This window comes from Mastigoproctus giganteus, chromosome 2 (genome assembly GCF_048544385.1).
Source record: "Mastigoproctus giganteus isolate SK-2022 chromosome 2, ASM4854438v1, whole genome shotgun sequence".
NCBI lineage: Eukaryota > Metazoa > Arthropoda > Arachnida > Uropygi > Thelyphonidae > Mastigoproctus > Mastigoproctus giganteus.
In genome coordinates this window covers 111,758,499-111,779,607 of record NC_143576.1, presented here as the reverse complement: position 1 = coordinate 111,779,607, position 21,109 = coordinate 111,758,499, and the positions used below count along the sequence as shown (strand labels likewise).

The 21,109-nt window shown below is 37.6% G+C and overlaps 1 protein-coding gene across 1 annotated transcript in view; it reads right to left on the bottom strand.

Annotated features, from left to right (window-relative positions):
- LOC150089496 (dynein beta chain, ciliary-like) overlaps window positions 1-21,109 on the bottom strand; it is a 1,205,440-nt gene that overhangs the window by 109,672 nt on the left and 1,074,659 nt on the right. The window contains 1 exon segment of the mRNA XM_090390004.1: window positions 18,080-18,307. Within this exon segment, the coding sequence (XP_090246130.1) occupies window positions 18,080-18,307 (228 nt within the window).

The following is a 21,109-nucleotide window of genomic DNA, read 5'->3' as shown; positions in this document are numbered from 1 at the left end:
ATTGGCACCAATGACATTAAGAGTAGGAGATCTGCAGATTTACTTAACAAGTACAGGTCAATGTTGAAAAAAAGTTGTGAGTCAGGGTTAAATTTGAAAGTGTCTGCAATTCTGCCCAGACACGATAGGAGGGAATACATGATGAGAGCCTTGTCAATCAATTCGGCCCTGGAAAGATTGTGCAAGGCTCAAGGGGTAGAATTTTTTTCAGTGTGGTCTGTGCTTGTTAACAGGAGAGACTGCTTCTACAGGGATGGGATGGGATACACTTAAATAGAAAGGGTGCAAGAATATTTGCTGATGCTATCTAGGCAGTGTTAGGTGGGTCAGAAAACTGCTAGCTTGGGGGGATTCACAGACTAAAAGGTTAAAAGTAGCCGCAGGCAGAGGTGAAGGTGATTCTTGCACTACTTCTATTAGAATAAGTAGCGATCTGGAACGAGGGGTGCTGGGGGTTTCAGGGACTGATGGCAGTCATCGTGAAACAGGTGGGTATATGGGATGTGTTAGGGTAACTAAGAATAAGTATAGGTGCATGTATACTTGCATGTATACCAATGCTAGAAGTATAGTAAATAAATTTGATGAATTTGAAGTGTTGGTCAAGACATCAAAGGCAGATATTGTTGGGATAGCAGAGACATGGTGTCAGAACTGGAATTTGGGGAGTACAATGTGTACAGAAAGGATAAGAAGGGAGGAGGAGGGGTTATGCCGTTAATTAAGAAAAACACAAAATCAAAAGATGTGCATCCAGTTGATATAGATGAACAGTGCACTGTTGAGTCAGTTTGGTGTGACATAAGCACTGCAAAAGCAAAAATAAGACTAGGAGTGTGTTATAGGCCTAATGACTTGAATGAGTACAATGAACAATTGTACAGAGAAATAGAGTGGGCTAGTAAATCAGAAAGTCTTATAATGGGGGATTTTAACTTCCCAGATATTGACTGGAACTTGTGGTTTGGTCACTCACACACTAGTAAAGGAACCACTAGTTGGCAGTGATCACAGTATACTGATGTGGGATTTACTTAAAGATATAATTACCATCAGGGGAAAAAGGAAAGGGTTTTTGCTTCCATAAAGGTGAGTACAGTGGTCTCAGACAGTTTTTAAATTCTGTAGAGTGGGATCAACTGATAATGTTACCAACAGTATATTCTAAGAGGGAAGCATTCAAGGAATTAATCTTAGATGCTACTAAAAGTTTCATACCTATTAAGAAATATTGTTCAAGGTTTAGGCCTAAATGGTTATCAAATGAACTAATGAGACTCGTGACAGAGAAGAAAAATTCATGGGATGCATATAAATTATCATGCGACTCAGAAGCCTATGGCAGATATAAGCTAGTCTGTAATCAGGTCACAAAGGAGGTTAGGCAGGCGAAGGCAGATTACAAGAAATCTTTAGCAAAAGATGCTAAGAAAAACAGCAAGGATTTCTTTACTTATATAAACTCTAAAAGGAAGGGGACGAATCTGATTGGTCCACATGATATTAATGGTTCGACTGTTGATGATCCTGCTCAGATAGCAAACAAACTGAATGAGTATTTTGCATCTACATTCACACATGAGGAATTATTAAGGTTTGAAAATGGCAGAAGGTTATCAAATTGTGGCAGGGTGCTTAATGATTTTGTAATAACTGAGAGCACAGTGGAGGAGAAATTGTTGAAGTTAAACATAAGAAAGGCACCTGGGATGGATGGGATCTATCCAGTTATATTAAATGAGGCGGCAAAGCAACCAAGCAAACCCTCAGCCATAATTATGAGAGCATCCTTGGATTCAGGGGAGGTCCCCACGGACTGGAGATGTGCAAATGTATCCCCAATTCACAAAGGGGGATCGAAGGGTGACACAAGTAATTACAGACCAGTTAGTTTAACTTCTGTTCCGGGTAAAATAATGGAGTCACTGATTAAAGATGCATTGCAGGATCATCTAGACAAGACTGCAGCAATAATTCAGACACAGCATGGGTTTGTTAAGGGAAAGTCTTGTTTGACAAACTTAATTGGATATTATGATATGGTTACAAAGGAACTGGATGCAAAAAATAATTTTGATATCATATACTTGGATTTCAGGAAAGCTTTTGACACTGTTGCGCATGGAAGACTATTGTACAAATTGGAGCAGAATGGTATTAAGGGTAAGTTGTTACAATGGATAAAAGGATGGTTGAATGGGAGAAGACAGAGGGTAGTAATCAATGGTTGCTGCTCTTCGTGGACAAATGTTATTAGTGGAGTCCCACAGGGTTTGGTGTTGGGTCCACTGTTGTTTTGTATATTTATCAATGATATTGATGAAGGTATATCAGGCTTAGTGTCGATGTTTGAAGATGATACAAAGGTTGGTAGGGTTATTAACGACAGTAATGGCAGTGTGCTACTGCAACAGGATCTAGAAAATTTGGGAAGATCGGCTGAGAAGTGGCAACTGAAGTTTAACATTGACAAATGCAAAGTACTGCATATGGGTAGAAGTAACCCCAGAGAAAAGTACCAACTGTGTGGTACTACACTTAAGGTGGTAGAAAATGAAAAAGACTTGGGAGTAATTGTGCAGTCAGATATGAAGTTTTCTGAGCAATGCAGACAAGCTGCCACTGCAGGTCATGGGGTTTTGTCAATGATATATAGGAATTTTGCTAGCAGGGAAAAGGAGGTGATTGTCCCTCTGTATAAGGCAATGGTCAGGCCACGCCTTGAGTACTGCATACAGGTCTGGAGGCATTTTAGGAAGGATGTAGATTTGCTTGAGCATGTACAGAGAAGGGCATCAAGATTGATGAGGGGAATGAAGGGACCAAGATAGGCTTAAGTTCTGCAAATTGCAGTGGCTGGAGACTAGGCACCTGCACGGTGATCTGATTGAGGTGTATAAGGCTTTAAATGGGTTGAGCATGCTGAATTCTGATGGGATCTTTCCACTTGTTCAGATCATGAACCTAAGGGGGGCATAAATTCAAATTAAGAAAAGATAGATGTAGAATAGATGTGCGGAAATTTGCCTTTAGCCAACGTGTGGTTAATTGCTGGAACAAACTTCCATCTGTTGTTGTGGAAGTTGATAGTTTGAATAAATTTAAAGAGGAACTGGACAGGCATTTGGAGGGAATGGTGTGATTTTTTTTTTTTTTTTTTTTGGCTGATGCTGCATAAGCTCATACACTTGCTTTCTTGCATCACATGCCACTACTACTACTACATTGGGACTAGTGCATTTTGGCCCGATTAAGCTGCCGCCCCAATTATCTGAAGTTTCACGTAAATAGTTAAAAATACAATGTACCCCCCCCTTTACAATTAGGTCACTGTACAATCAAATCACGTTATGACGAACTCAGCATAGTAAAGTACCGTTCACTATACGATGTGTAGTAAGCGCCGGTCATTGTGATCACTTTTACGAATTGAATTTTAATTCTATTAAATAGCGATTCTAATTAGAGAAAATAGGAAGAATATTATCCACAGGCTATAAAAGTAAAGATATTAAGCACAAATTTACCCTTTATTACCTTACCAATTAAAAAATTAAATATGTGAAAATTGGAAGAATATACGTGATAATCGGAATAATTAATACGTACTGTAATATGTACATACGAGCTAGTTGACATTTCTGTTCACTGACATTTTTGGGTGGGGGTTAAAATTTAAAACAGTAAAAAGATAAGCAATCAATAACAAAGAACACGGCTTACACAAATTGCAAGTGACACGATATGCGCAAGTGAGAACGGAGTAACGAGTTACAAAACTTTAAAAATAGGAATGCAGAGAAGATCTGAAAATTAATTTTTTTATATGATTGAAGATTCCATGGAAGTGTAAACACATTTCACCATAACAACCCACAGAATTCCAGCTGTCGGTATTATCGCAAATTCAGTAAGATCGAGTTTACTGTCTGTTTATGATAGATTTCATTAAGAGAAAAGCCCAATAAACAGGTGACTGCTAATTGTTTTTATTGCTTTATGGTTGTGACCTCCAGAATTTCGACTGAACCACGTGGTACTGTCGGAGACAATCATAGGGTAATCTCCAGTGCTGCGGTCTCCTGCCCCGATTAAACAGCATGCTGTCCCAATTAAGCGAAGTAAACCCTGGCTATTTTCTCAATTGGTTTTTGTTTTGATTGGGCTAGTTAATTGGGCTGCCCCAATTAACTGGTGGCCCAAATAACCAGAATTCACTGTATATATATTAAATATACTATACACCAGAGGTTACCAAACTTTCTCGGCGTCCTTAGTATCTTGGTAATTTTTTCACAGCATCCCTAGGCCAAAAGAAATATCTAACAGTTCCATTTATTAAGTAGTAAGGTCCAAACAACTTATTAAATAATTTTGAAACTGTGAACTACCTCAAGCTAGTAGTTTGTGTGGTGTCCGACAGATGTTGAGTATCGCTGTGTTTCCCTGGAAAGTTTTAAAATATCCCGAGGTGCACAGTTTGGGGAACCACTACTACATACTTTAAAAAAAAAAAAAAAGCCATAATAGATTACAATAAAAAAACACAATAAATTGTAAAAAAAAAAAGCAAAATAATAATTGTCACAGCTCACAGGTATTAAGTTATCTGTCCACATCAGGGGCTATGGAAACTGGGAACTATCAATTTGAATTTGGATCTGAGTATCACAAGAAAAACACAGCCATGGCCAACACAGTTGGCCATGGCTGTGGTCCAAAGCTGGGGTGATATATTTAGCATGTGGCAGGTGAACTTGAGTCAATACTCAAAAGAGAACACTGATTCGATAGCGGACAGAGTTGCTGATGTAGCTTCCTCCATCATCTTAACCGCAGATCTCCAATGCATTCAGAAGTGAGGGAATCTGCAGATTTACTTAACAAGTACAGGTCAACGTTGAAAAAAAGTCGTGAGCTAGAGCGGAATTTGAAAGTGTCTGCAATTCTGTCCAGACACAGTAGAAGGGAATGTATGATGAGAACCTTGTCAATCAATTCAGCTCAGGAGAGATTGTGCAAGGCTCATGGGGAAGAATTTTTTCAACATGGTCTGTGCTTCCTAACAGGAGAGACTGCTTCTACAGGGATGGGATACACTTAAATAGATAGGTTGAAGAATATTTGCTGATGCTATCGAGGCAGTGTTAGGTGGGTCAGAAACTGCTAGCTTGGGGGGAGATTCACAGACTAAAAGATTAACCGTAGCCACAGGCAGGCGCAAAAGTGAATCTTGCATGGCTTCTATTGTAACGAGCAGCAACCTAGACAGTAACTTGCTGGGGATTTCAAGAGCTACTGTGAGTCATCATGGAACAAGTAAATATATTGGCTGTGTTAGGGTAACTAAAAGGAAGAACAGGTGCATGTATACATGCATGTACACCAATGCTAGAAGTATAGTAAATAAATTTTATGAATTTGAAGTGCTGATCAAGGCATCAAAGGCAGATATTGTTGGGATATCAAAGACATGGTGTCACACAGATATAAGCTGTGCAGGATTGGAATTTGGGGATTAAAATGTGTACAGAAAGGATAGACAAGGTAGGAAGGGAGGAGGAGGGGTTATGCTGTTAGTTAAGAAACACACAAAATCTAAGGAAGTGCATCCAGTTGACATGTGTGGATAGTGCAATGTTGAATGAGTTTGGTGTGACCTAAACACTGGGAAAAGAAAAATGAGTAGGAGTGTGTTAAAGGCCTAATGACTCTGATGAGTACAACAAACAATTGTGCAGAGAAATAGAGGGGGCCAGTAAATCAGAATGTCTTGTAATGGGCGATTTTAATTTTTCAGATATTGACTGGAACTTGTTGTTTGGTCATTTGCATGCTAGCAAGAATATTGTGGATTTATTGGGGCATTGTTTTCTACAGCAACATGTGTGAGCAGCAATCAGAGGGCGTTATACTCTTGATCTGGTTATCAGCAGTAATAACGCATGCATTAGAAATTTGCAGATAAAGGAACCACTAGATGATAGTGACCACAGTCTACTTATCTGAGAATTACTTAAAGATATAACTACCATCAAGGGTAAAGGGAAGGGTTTTTGTTTTTATAAAGGTGATTACAGTGGTCTCAGGCAGTTTCTGAATTCTATACAGTGGCATCAACTGATGATGTAAAAAGAGTGAATTATAAATGGGAGGGCTTCGGGGAATTAATCCTGGAAGCTACTAGGCTTTTCATACCAACTAAGAAATACTGTTCAAGATTTAGGCCTAAATGGACATCAGATGAACTAATAAGGATTGTCGCAAGAGAAGAAAAATGTTTGGGATGCATATAAATTAGCAGGTGACACAGAAACACTATGGCAGATATAAGCTAGCCTGTTATCAAGTCACAAAGGAGGTGGGAAGGAGCAGCAGTGCGTAGCGCACGCTTCTTGATTAGATCGGGGTTCGAGCCCATCACCACAAATACGGAGGATGCGGAAAGGTCAGGGAATGACCTTTCTCCGCATATCCCGGAGCAATATGGCCTTAGTTGCTAATGCTCCTAAAAAAAAATAAAAAAATAAAAATAAAAAGGTTAGACAAGCGAAGGCTGATTATGAGAAATCCTTGGCTAAGGATGCAAAGAAAAACAGCAAAGACTTCTTTACTTATATAAACTCCAGAAGGAAGTGGATGAATCAGATTGGTCCACTTGATGTTGGCGGTTGGACAGTTCATGATCCTGTTCAGATAACTGACAAACTGACTGAGTATTTTGCATCTACATTAACACAAGAGGGATTCTGCAAGGAAGGGGAGGATAGAAGTTTACTAAACTCTAACAGGGAGCTAAATGATTTTGTAATAATGGAGAGCAAAGTGGAGGAGAAACTGTTGAAGCTAAACATAAAAAAGGCACCTGGGGAAGATGTAATCTATGCAGTTATGTTGAAGGAGGCAGCAAGGGAAGTAAGCAAACCCTTGGCCATAATAATAATTATTATTATCTATATGGTGCAAAGAAGTTTGAGATTTATGCTGCGCCAAAAAAAATTTTTTCTGACACACACACACACACACACACACACACACACACACACACACACACACACACACACACACACACACACACACACACACACACACACAATGATGATATCCAGCTCGGGACTCTGGGTGTGCCAAGCCCATACTCACCAGATGAGAGCCCCTTTGGTTCATGAGAGTTATGAGAGCATCCTTAGATTTAGGGGATTCCCATGGACTGGAGATGTGCAATGTATCCCCAATTCAAAAAGGGGGTTCAAAGGGTGATGCAAATAATTATAGACCTGTTAGTTTAACTTCTTCCAGGGAAAATAATGGAATCACTGGTTAAAGAAGTGCAAGATCACCTAGATAAGACTGCAGTAATATTTCAGACACAGCATGGGTTTGTTAAGGGGAAGTCTTGTCTGACCAATTTGATTGGATACTATGATGTGGTCATAGAGAAACTGGATGCAAAAAATAATTTTGATATCATATACTTGACTTCAGGAAAGTTTTTGTTACTGTTGCACATGGAAGACTGCTGTACAAATTGGAGCAGTATGGCATTAGCATTAGCAGAGGCATTTGATGCAAGAAAGCAAGCTTACGCAGCATCAGCCAAAAAAAAAAAAATAATAAATAAAAAATAACCACTTTCACTTCACCCCTCTGTTCGTTCGAAATACCTGTCCAGCTGAGCCTTAAACTTATTTAGGCTATCAACTTCAACGACAAGGGGTGGAAGTCTGTTCCACCAACCAACCACCCGCTGGCTAAAGGCAAACCTCCGCACGTCTATCCTACATCTGTCTTTCCTCAATTTGAATTTATGTCCTCTCAGGTGATTATTCTGAGCAAGAGGAAGAATCCCATCAGCATGGAGCATGCTCAAATCATTCAAGGCTTTATATCAGATCTATACGTTGCTCTATCAGATCACCTCGCTAGTGCCTAGTCTCCAGACACTGTAATTTGCAAAACTTAAGCCTTTCTTCATAAGAGCACCCCTTTGTTCCATTCATTAATCTTCTTATTCTTCTGTACTCGTTCCAGCAGCTCTACATCCTTCTTGAAATGAGGCCTCCAGGCCTGTATACAGTACTCTAGGTGTGGCCTGACCATTGCCTTATACAAGGGAATAATCACCTCCTTATCCCTGCTAGAAAAATTCCTATATATCATTGACAATGCACCATGAGCTACTCTTGCAGCCCGTCTGCACTGCTCAGAGAACTTCATATCTGCCTGCACAACCACCCCAGACCCTTTCATTCTCTACCACTGTCAGTGTAGTACCACAGAGTTGATACGTTGCTCTGGGGTTGCTGTTTCCCATATGTAGTACTTTACATTTGTCAATGTTAAACTTCATTTGCCACCTCCCAGCTCATCTGCTCAACCTTTCCAGATCCTGTTGCAGCAGCATAGTGTTAGTAGTGTCCTTGACAACCCTGCCAACCTTCGTATCGTCTGCAAACTTGGACATTAAGCTTGATATACCATCATCAATATCATTTATAAATACAAAAAAGGTGGTCTCCAACAATGCCAGCCCAAACATTGACAGAGAAACGGTGTTGAGTTGCACATGTTCGCATACCATGGGGGTTCTCCAAAGCCCACAAATGGGCATATGTTGATTGAAGGTTCCCTCTCTTGTGAAACTTGCTTTATCCGTGAACAATACGGATGCAGCAAATGTGCTGTCTGCCGCACTCTGTTGAAGAAACTAAGTAGCAAAAGTCCTCCGGAGTGGATAATCCGCAGGCTCCAATGATTGGACACGTTGCAGATGGTATGAACTAATTTGGTTTGTTGACAGTATCCTCGATACAGTGGATTGGGAAATACCCAATCGTTGGCCTATCGCTCGAGTACTCGTACTCGGATTGCCTTCTGCAAGACGTAGGACATTCTCCTCATTGTCTGGTGTCCTCGTTGTTCGCTCTTGATTCATGGTACCTCTTGTGATACAACCAGTCTCACGTAACCTTCTGTGCACACATGCAAAAATTGTATGATGAGGAGCACACCTGTGTGGGAAACGTTCCTGGTACAAGCGCAGAGCGGCGCGCCCATTACAGTCCACAGCTCCATACGCGAGGTGCATGTCGGCCAGTTCAATATTTGAATACTCGTCCATCCTACTGCCTTGGGAACCGGTTTGCAAATGCTGACTTCCAGCGGGATCGCTGTTCACGCGACCTCCCGTTCAACATCCTCTACCGCATTTCGGACCCTGCAATGCTATGTGATTCCGATTCGTCTTTGTCCTGCAAGTTTGTCGCAATCACCCCCTATAGAATTTTTTGTACTGGAATAAACACTATGAACCTTAATCTATACATCCTAGTCTCTCAGAATTGTCTTAATTTTGGGAGTAGTAATAGCCATATAGTGTAAGGAAGCCACAGGCTTTTGCTGCGCTGGCTGGTGGGGGGGGGGAAGAGTAGATATGAAAATACAAATTATTTGTTTCTCTCCTCACATAATCAATTATCTAAAATATTCACCTGATATCTCAAAGAAAAAATTTTGGAATGCTGTTTTCTCCAAACAGTCATGTAAAACTTTTTTACTTAACTAAATATGCATATAGAAAATTAATAATGTAAAGTTTATTAATTTAACATTGCAGTTACATCACTGTAATCAACAGTAATATGCAAGCACTGTATATACAGGCTTGAGCTGATAGGCGAGATGATGAGGCCAAAACCTCTGCATGCATGCCACTTGAAAATAGTGCTAAAGGCAAATTTACACTTTGCCCTTTGGATGTACATCCCAGATGATTCATCCACAGTGAAACAGAGAGTTGAAAGAACACAACTTACGTGATTCAACAAATATTTTTAACAATGCAGTTTCATTTCACAAGTTTCTAAAATGTCAGTGACTGAAATAGTGAGTGTTGGAATCAATTTAATAAGCTTAACCCTTGCAGAAGAATGTAGTAAATTATTAAATGAAATGAAAAAAAAAAAAAAAAAACAACATTGATGCTGTCATTAGTAGAAAAGGCCGTGGATCAAATGGTGAGAACAACTGTGGGAGTTGTTCTCACCACTTGATCAACAAAAAGTTAACAGAACTTGTTAACAGAAGATCCTTATTATTCCACATGTGCTCACAATTTTTGTAGGCATCCAAAAATATATGCATATGCTCATCCTTCCAATTAAATGCCATTATTATAGATTATTATACAGATATCTGACAGCTGCACCCACAGTTTGAAAAGAAAATGTCCTTTATGACTGTTCACTCTTCACTAAATGCCCAGAATGCAATGAAAATACACATTTACATGTGTCAGTCTCTTTTCAATATGAATGAATCATCTACTCGATTCATCAAAAGTAGGAATCCTTTGCTCACTATTCACTTCTGATGTTCACTTTGGATAAAATGCAATTTATACTTTTTCAACTTAGATGAATCATCCAGAATGTACATCCAAAGTGCAAAATATAAATTTGAGTTAAGTGTTTAATGTTTAATTATATATACTGGGCACCACATTCATATCTCAAAGGTAACAAAATACCTACGCCCAGCTCTCTGGTTGCATATCTAAAATCACTGAAGTGGAAGGTCATTGTAACAGGCATTGACAGAAATTATGTTTGTGCTTGCGCACGAGCTACTTATTGACATTATACTTTAATGTATGACAACAATACTACTGTATTATACTGCCTACTTTATCATTACTTGTTTGTTTGTTTGTTATTTGGTTTTTAGGAGCATTAGCAACTAAGGCCATATTGCTCTGGGGATATGCGGTGGTCATTCACTGACCTTTCCACATCCTTCGTATTTGGTGGTCATGGGCTTGAACCCCAGTCTAATCAAGAAGCGTGTGCTACGCACTGCTGCTCCTGCCCACCTGGCTATGGAGGCACCTCTTTATCATAGCACAACAATACTACTGTATTGTTATGCAATGATAACTACATTAGACACGATAACAACATTACTGTATCTTAATTTTTACCATGCCTAAAATAATCATGTAAACAGTAGCATATTATAATGACAATGGCCAAAAAAATTTTTTTTTGTACCTCTAGAGCAAAAGTTCAAGATTATAAAGGAAACTGATTTGCTGATTCCAAAAATACTAAAATTATATCTCTATTAGATCTCCATTGAAATATATATATATATTTTATTTTTTTTGGTAGTTGTTGGCGCATAGGCTTCTGTGGCCATAATGCATCTCCCAAGGTTTTTGCAGTACTTTGATCCAAGCCCGGGCGGGAATCGAACCCGCGGGTTGCCAGGCAGGCACTTTATCCACCCGGCTAACCCGGTTGGCTATATATATATATATATATATATATACATATATATAATCGATAATTAATATAAAAATAAAAATCAAATTAATACATATGCCAGTAGCATGGCAAAACTGTAGAGAGAAAAACAAAAAAAAACATAAAATAAAAATTAAATAAACAGGGAGGGGAAAAGTAAAGGTAACTAGACTGAATCTGACTAAGGACCACCGCTATGCAAATCCTCTGCATTTATGGATCGATTGGGGGATGAAGGGGTGGTTCGGTCCTTCAATCGGTTCACCTTTGCGATGATTTGTCTAGCAACTGAAATGCACAAATTCCACGACCATTATTGGCCTCGTGGTCTTCCGTCGATATGGAGCATAATGGTCAGTCTATTATTTTGTTACTTTGTTTTATTTTAATAGTCAGTTTTAGTCCTGTTTTGGTGACATTTCATGCCTCTCGGAACTGGTACCTTACAAGGGGGGGGTGCTGCTAAATTATTATATAATTGGCTTTATATTTTAAATTTAAAATGGATTTATTATTAATTGGGTTTAATTGTTTCTAAATTATTTGAAGACTTTTGGCTACAGATTCAGTCTTGTTACCTTTACTTTTCCCCTCCCTGTTTATTTAATCTTTATGTTGATTTTTTGCCCTACAGTTTTGCCATGCTACTGGCGTACGTATTAATTTGATTTTTATTTTTATATTAATTATCGAGTATGTCCTGGGCATCATGTGAAGTATCTGCATTTTTCTGCCTCAAATGATAGCTTTATATTTATTTATTTCATTTCATTCTAATTTTTAAAGCCATTATTCAAATATATATATATATATATATATATATACTGAAATTTAAATACTTAATGACTAATTTCAAATATCATACAATAATAAATATGCTACCTTAAAAATGAGCCTTGTTCATTTTAAAATACTTTAATCAAACATATAATATATTAATGCATTTTATTTCATTAGAAATGTTTGCAACTCAAAACATTTTTCTTATTACTCCATTTTGCTTTCCCTCTAAAGAAATCAGTAGTAATCACTAATCATGGCAGTATCCAGCGACCTTGATATCGCTTTTCCATTATGGATAACCATCCCTTTACCCTTTATCCATAGCAGCAATTTGCCTCCAATGTCTTCCATGAGCAACAGTATCAAAAGTCTTTCTAAGATCCAAGTATATGATATCAAAGTTATTCCCTGCATCCAGTTCCTTTGTGACCACATCATAGTATCCAATCAAATTGGTCAGACAAGACTTCCCCTTCACAAAACCATGCTGTGTCCGAGCTATAACTGAAGTCTTGTCTAGATGATCTTGCAATGCTTCTTTAACCAGTGCCTCCATTAATTTCCCTGGAACAGAAGTTAATCTAATAGGTCTATAATTACTTGTGTCACCCTTTGTCCTCCTTTGTGAATTGGGGTCACAATTGCACATCTCTAGTCCATAGGTACCTCCCCTGAATTCATGGAAGCTCTCATAATTATGGCTAAGGGTTTGCTTACTTTCTTTGCTGCCTCCTTTAATATAACTGGATAGATCCCATCCACCCCAGGTGCCTTATTTATGTTTATCTTCAACAATTTCTCCTCCACTTTAATCTCAGTTATTACAAAATCATCTGGCTCACTGCCAGAATTTAATTTACCTCTGGCATTCTCCTCCCTGAATAATTCCTCATGTGTGAATGTAGATGCAAAATACTCATTTAGTTTGTTAGCCACCTGAGCAGGATCATCAACAGTTGAACCGTCAATATCCAATGGACCAATCTTATTTATCCCTTTCCTTCTAGAGTTTACATTGGTAAAGAACTCTTTGCTGTTTTTCTTTGCATCCTTTGCCAAAGATTTCTCATAATCTGCCTTTGCCTGCCTAATCTCCTTTGTGACTTGGTTACAGACCAGTTTATATCTATTATAGGCTTCCATGTCACCCATTAATTTATATGTATCCCATGCCTCCGTAGCCGAGTGGGCAGGAGCGGGAGTGCAGTAGCGCACGCTCTTTGAGTAGACCGGGGTTCAAGCCCCTGACTGCTGAAAACGGTCGATCTGCCAACCCGCACTGGACCAGCGTGGCAGATTATGGTCCATTTCCCTCAGCATGAATTGTTGAGGAGGCTTCCATCCTGCAGTGGGGTGATAATGGCTGCACTTTACTTTATCCCATGCATTATGCTTCTCTGCCACATGTCTCATTATTTCAACTGACATCCATTTAGGCCTAAACCTTGAACAATATTTCTTAGTTGATATGTAAAGCCTAGTAACTTCCAAGCTTAATTCTTTGAATGCCTCCCATTTTGAATTTGCTGTTGGTAACATCATCGGTTGGTCCCACTGTATAGAATTTAGATACTGTGTCAGAGCACCATAGTCACTTTTACAAAAGCAAAAACCCTTCCCTTAACCCCTGATGGTAGTTACCTCTTTGAGTAAATCCCACTTCAGCACACTGTGTTCACTGCCACCTAGTGGTTCCTTTATCTGCAGATTCTTAATGCATGGAGAATCACTACTGATAATCAGATCAAGAGTATTACTACCTTTAGCTGCCTCCCAAACATGCTGATGTAGAAAACAATCATCCAATAAATCCACAAAAGCCTTGCTAGTGTGTGAGTGACCAACTCACAAATTCCAGTCAATATCCGAGAAATTAAAATCCCCCATTATAAGACTCCCTGATTTACTGGCCTACTCTATTTCCCTGTACAGTTTCTTATTATACTCATCAGAGTCATTAGGCCTATAACACACTTCTACACTCAATTTTGATCTCCCAGTGCTTATGAGCCGACCGGGCTAGCCGAGTGGGTAAAGTACCTGCCCGGCAACCCAAAGGTCGCGGGTTCGATTCCCGCCTCGGGCTTGGATCAAAGTACTGCAAAAAAACCTTGGGAGGTGCAATATGGCCACTGAAGCCGATGCGCCAACAACTACCAAATCAAAATCAATCAGTGCTTATGTCACACCAAACTGATTCGACACTGCACTGTTCAGCGATGTCGACTGGCTGCACTTCCTTGGATTTTATGTGTTTCTTAACTAATAGCATAGTTAAGAAACACATAAACACCCTCCTCCCTTCCTACCCTGTCTATCCTTCTTGTACACATTGTACTCCCCAAATTCCAGTTCCGCATTCCTTATATCTGTGTTACACCACGTCTCTGATATCCCAAAAATATCTGCCTTTGATGTTTTGACCAACACCTCAAATTCATCAAATTTATTTACCAAACTCCTAGTATTGGTGTACACGCAAGTATAAATGCACCTGTTCCTATTCTTAGCTACCCTCCTATCGTGTCTGGGCAGAATTGCAGACACTTTCAAATTCAACCCTAATTCATGGCTTTTTTTCAACAGTGACCTGTACATGTCAAGTAATTCTGCCAGTCTCCTACTCTTGATATCATTAGTGCCAGTGTGTACAATAATATCACCTTTTGTACCCTTAAAAGATATCTGATCTACAACGTCATCGACCTTTGCCCCTGGCCGATATACCATCATACAACACAGCGGCAACACCAAGGCAAAATGCGCTGTTCCCCATTTCCCTGACAATAGAGTCACCGACAACTACTAGTTCCTGCGGGACCAGCGCATTCTGCCTTGGGGGTTGCTGCTGTGTTGCATGATGAAGTGCAAGGTCTGGCGTTAATGTGGGCAGCTGAAAGCTTGATGGGCCCCTCAATTTATATCCTTCAAGGGCATTCATCCTGTCCTTCAAGCTCTCATATAGGCCCATAACAATGCTGAGTTGTCACCTGATTTCCTCACACTCCTTACATAGTGCACACACAAAGACATTCCCCTTGGCAATATCATGTCTGGTACTATCCTGACTGCTCCACAACCATCAAACAAGCAGTGCAGTTTAAAAGGCTGTAATTTAGAGGGCAACTGCCCCCTCTCAGTTCTCCCCTGAGCCACAACACTCCCATTAGCTTGAGCCTTTTGCTTTGCTGCTCTGGTCTAAGTCATGATTTCTATTCAGTTTCAATAAAATTTCAATTTCAGTTCAAAATTATAATGCTAAACTTATATCCCAATGCAGTTATAACACTATATATATATATATATATATATATATTCAGTATCGAGTATTATCTCTGAGTTTCGTTATATAATTTCCGTATCAAGTTATGTATTAAATAATCTAAGTCGTTATATGTATTTAGTTAAAAAAGTACAATTTAATTGACAATGAAGTTTAACAAGATTAATAAATTTTACTGATTAACTGATATTATATACTACACTAAGCTAACGCTATCTAGTACGGGATATAACGTTGTATTGTATAACAATGGTGGCAAGTTACGAACGGTAAATCTACGGACACCAAGTATTAATTAACTTCCAAAAGCCCACTATCTAAATTCAGAATAAACCAAGGATCTTGACTAGGTCTATACGCTACTTATAGAAAATAATTTAATATAACAATTAAGTCAATAATGCGGCTAAATACTTAAAAACTTTCTGTTTGCCAGAAAGCAAAAAATAGCTAAAAATTTTCTGTTTGCCAGAAAGCAAAAAAATAACTAAAAACTTTCTTTTTGCCAGCGCTGCAAATCTTATAAAACACGTGGATTGGATACCCTTACCGATACTAAGTAATAACCTACAAAATCTCTATCAATGTTAAAAATTAAACTAAGTATCGTAACTAGGAATATAAAACTACTCTAGAAAATAAGTTAATGTGCCAATTTAAGTTAATAAAACAGAAAAAATTTCAAAAAAACTTCTCTCTTTGCTGGAGTCATAAAAACTTCGCCTGAACAAGGCTACTCTTGTTCCCAAAAATGTATAGGTGCATACATGTACATAATGTACTGTACGGACTCAATATGTAACAGAAATAGAGGAACTGACAGGAATGCATTTCACTGTTCAGCAAAACTGAACACAACTGTGTTCAACGCCTAGTTCATTCAGAAGACCAGTAATACCTTTACTATTTTATCAGTACTTTACCATTTTCCATAATGAAATATTTTGTGACATTTTCAATTAATTTGAAATCCCCAGTATATGGGTTAATACAATTGCATCATTTTTATACATAGTAAGCTACCACGGCAGATGAATTGGCATCATTTTAAATATATCTCATATTGTGAATACCTTCATAACGAGTTTCCATGATATTGCACTATTTCAAATAAGTAACACTTCACAAACGGAGAAGATGGGTGGTGGTATCTGCCAAGAATAGGTAACAATTGGCCGCACTGTTTCAAGGCTTTCTGGCCTCTCTTCAGTGGATGAGCAGCTACCCTAGTGTTGCAATAGTGATAACCCAGTTATGAAGTATAACTCCATGAGACTCGGCATCTCTCATGTCATGGAGTTATACCAGGGTACCTGCTCACCCACTGAATCACTGCTATAGCTAATGATATTGTTCTAAATTTTCTGTGGCAAGGAGATTCTTCACAATGACATTCAACTGTTGCTTTGTCTCTGGTTCACAGCAGATAGCTCATTTATCTAATAATAATAAATATCTTTATATATTTAGCAAAAACAGTAGTTGGTGGCTGATACCTTGCAAAATTCTGGAAAAAATAATTTTAAATAAATGTTACAATTACTTTCAAGAAGTACACAATACATGTGTAAGAGGACTTGATCTTTTTTATAGAACATCCAGGAAAAAAAAATAGTGATACATATCGATTTCTCAAATTGTGAGGCTACAAGCTCAAGTTGCCCCCCAGATTGTCATTTTAGTGCTTATTGAAACTTCTGAAACCTCAATGGTGGTATGCTAGGCATCTCATCAGTACAGCAACTGGGTTGGTGTACTAATGAGATGTCCTTAATATCAAATAATCAATGTCTTTACCCAATCCAAAGAAACTTTGGATTGGGTAAGGACATTGATTAGAAGTAATTATCATTTAAGCATTAGAATGGTTTCATTGGAACATGCAATATGGACAAAGAAACAGACAAATTTTAACTGAAAATTTGAGTATGAGAAACCCAGCAATGACTTAACTTATGATGAGAGATGCCAAAAAAGCATGAAAACATGTTTTCAAAAGTTAGCCAATGGATGCACTAAGCAGTTCTACAAATTCACAATATTTTTATAAGAGAACTTGCATATATTTTTTATAGAACAGAAAAAAAGGTACAAAGTCTAAGGCATTAGATTTTTTTCCTTTTTTCTGCCTATTATATAAAAAATGGATGCAATTCTATTTAGAATCAATGGAATAAGTTCTTACTGTTTATCTTTTATGAAGGCAAAATCTAATTGTAAAGTGCTTTTAATCTTTTTTAACAATCAGAATAGAAAAAAAAAAAAGAAAAAGGAAAATGTAAAGGTTCTACTACCCATAAAAATATGTAATTCTCACCAACCTGCTAACTAGAAGATGAAGCAAGTGCATCTAAACCAGACAGACAAAAAGCCAACAACTGGTAAGGAGAAAGCGGTAGAGTCGGAAATCCAAATGGTACAAGATCATTTTCTTGGGCAATCGGATTTATAGCTAAATCCAATTTAATGTAGTATTACTACTACACAAATTACCTATACTACTACAAGGTAGTAGTGCCTTATATATGTTTGTCTTCTTCTTCTCGATCTTTTTTTTATATTTACTTCCACTTTTATTAAAAAATGCTTTCTTTAAGAATGAATGGAACTGTCTGCAGATCAGTGGACAGCATGTAGCATACAGGTTACAAAAAACTGGCACAAAATTACAATTTACACAGGGTGGAAGTGTCAAAATCAATGAAAATACCTGACTGAAAATATCAAGTGTCTGATGCAGAATTTTAGAACCTCCTGTACATTGCTGAGTAACAATTTTGACTGAAGAGTACAGTATTCCTTGGGGAATTATGTTCTCTAGAGGCGAGGATGGTGGTTTGGTGGTTAAAAACAATCGAAAATTTTCATGACTGTTTTCTTTTAAAGCCTTCAGTTTATTATCCAGGTATGGTATCCAGTCCTTGACAAAATGGATATTCTAAAATATGAAAGTAAACATGTTAAAGTCAAAATACACCTTTTAAAAGAAAAAATAATACAATAAAATATTAAACGATAATACAAGTAGTGACTATTAAATAATGAGACTGAATGAGCAACCACAACATATCAAGCACCACCTGTGAAACAAATTTTTAACAAAACTAAAGGAAACACTAACTGAAAGTTATGAGCTGTTATGTCAAGTTTAAGGGGAAGATACTATTTTTGAAAATAAATAAAAAAATTTTTAGAAGGAAGAGAGAATGTGGAAGATGATGAATGACTAGTCCATCTGGAATCCATGAAAACTGATGAAACTTTGGATTGGGTAAGGACATTGATTAGAAGTAATCATTTAAGCATTAGAATGGTTTCATTGGAACACAATATGGACAAAGAAACAGACAAATTTTAACTGAAAATTTGAGTATGAGAAAAGTTTGTGTGTGTGTGTGTGCCAAGATAGTGCCAAAAATTTTGAATGAAGATCAAAGAATGAGAAGACACCAAGACTTTTTGAGTGCTTTGAGTGCATTTCAATGGAAGACTCAAGACCAAAAAAAGCAAGAATGTCAAAATCAAAAACGAAAATCATGTTTCTTATTTTCTTTGATATTAAAGGAAATATCGTTGAATACGTCCCACCAAATCAGACTGTCAATCAAACACATTAAGTTCTGACAAGGCTGCATAACAAAAATTGAAGGAAGAGACCTGAATTATTATTATTATATGCCATATGGCACAAGGAAGCCTCAGGCTTATGCTGCACCAACCAAAAAAAATTCCCTGAGTTACCCTGAGAGAGAGAGAGAGAGAGAGAGAGAGAGAGAGAGAGAGAGAGAGAGAGAGAGAGAGAGAGAAGAATGATGATATCCAGTTGAGGACCCTGGGTGTGCCAAGCCCATACTCACCAGATGTGAGCTCCTGGGGTCAAGGATGGTTGGATGATCCATCAAAGACAATGCTCCAGCACACAACATGTTCTCTGTTTGCCAGTTTCTGGCCAAAAACCAAATCCCTGTGTATGAACATGCACCCTACTTGCCAGACCTAGCCTCTTGAGACCTTTTTCTCTTCCATAAACTGAAAATGTATTTAAGGGAACCCATATTCAGTCTGTTAAAGACATTCAGAAAAAAACAACTGAAATAGTACAAGGGCTGATAGAAGATGACTTCCAGAAATGTTTCTGTGCTTGGAAGAAACGTAAGGAATAGTGTGTGTAAGCCCAAGGCAATTATTTTGAAGGGCACAACTTGTAAGGTATGGAATATTTAATTATATTTATTTTATTGTAACAGTCTCATTATTTAATAGCCATACTCTGTAATAATACTCAATATGTCTTTATTATCTATATTTATTACTTACTGTAAGGGATAAAACTTTTCTTTTTGAAGTTCATACCACAAAAAAACAGGGCCTACGATGGTTTTGGAGTCTGGTAATTATGTGCCTTATAGTATTCTGAGTAGACTGAGTTTAAAAATGACACCCATAATTCTCCATCACACATATAGAATAGAAATTTTTTGCAAATCATACTCCTTTTTGTTTCAAATAAAATATGCAAAAATGATATTACATGTTTTATTATTACAACGATGGTGACCACTGGTTACTAATTTCTCCAGTATGATAATGAAAACAGAACTCTCCAGAATTTTTCAGAATGCACAGCACAAGGTACATAGCAAACAGCTAGGAAGCATCATTCTCTTAATGTTTTAGTTCATGCAGAACTGGTCAAGTAAAATTATGTTTATTTCTGTTTTCTGTTGTAGTGCAATATGACAACAAAAAGCTCTACAGATCAATTTCCATACAAAATTTATGTTGAACAGTTAAGAAAACAATCAAAATAAGAAAAAGTTTCTGCCTCATGCTATTACCATCTCTGGCATGAACCAACTGGAGCAGAGGTGATTGCTATTTTTCTCATCTAAAATTCAAGGCTCTATACTAAAAATATAAAGGACATTTTATAATCCAAATATGCCAATTTGCTATAAGACCCATCATATATGGACTTGATCCACCTATACTTTCTCCACCTGAAGGTCTCAATATAATTTCATCATCAGATTCTGCATGCATGATAGTGACTGTTTCTAATATGAAAATGTATGAACTGCAACAGTTAATGAGTATTAAATTTGAGAGATTTGGGTTTGACAAAATTGGCAGAGATCCATGGATCAAAATTCCAACCTAAAAACTACTTTCTCTCTCCAGCAATATAATTTTAATGACACAGACACTGTGATGGGCAATATTTAAGTTTAACGAAGCAGGGTATAAAAGTTTTTGTCAAGGATGGTAATTATGGTAGTAATTATCAGTTTCTGTCTTCTGATGCAAACGAAGGCATTTTTGTTGGCCACATATAAGAAATTTTACTTCAGATGAGCAATTTGAAAGAATAATGACACAGCTGAAAAAGAACCAGCTTCAAAAGTGTTGTTTGACACTTCTTAGGAAACAAGAAAGATGTCAATTATGAAAACATCATTGAAAATATGCTCAATAAATTTCAAAAACTAAGATGCAAAATGAGTTTGAAAGTTCACTTCTTGTGCTCCACGTGGACGATATTTTGGAAAATCATTGTTCCATCAGCAAGGAAGAGAGTGAGTGATTCCACTAAGATATAAAGGAGATTGATAGAAGATTACAGGGAAGGCAGAATTTAAACATGATGGCAGATTATTGCTGATCTTTGAAAAGGGATACACAGCAAATGGAAAATGAGACTGATGCTAGAAAAAAAAATAATGATCCCATGTATGAGTAA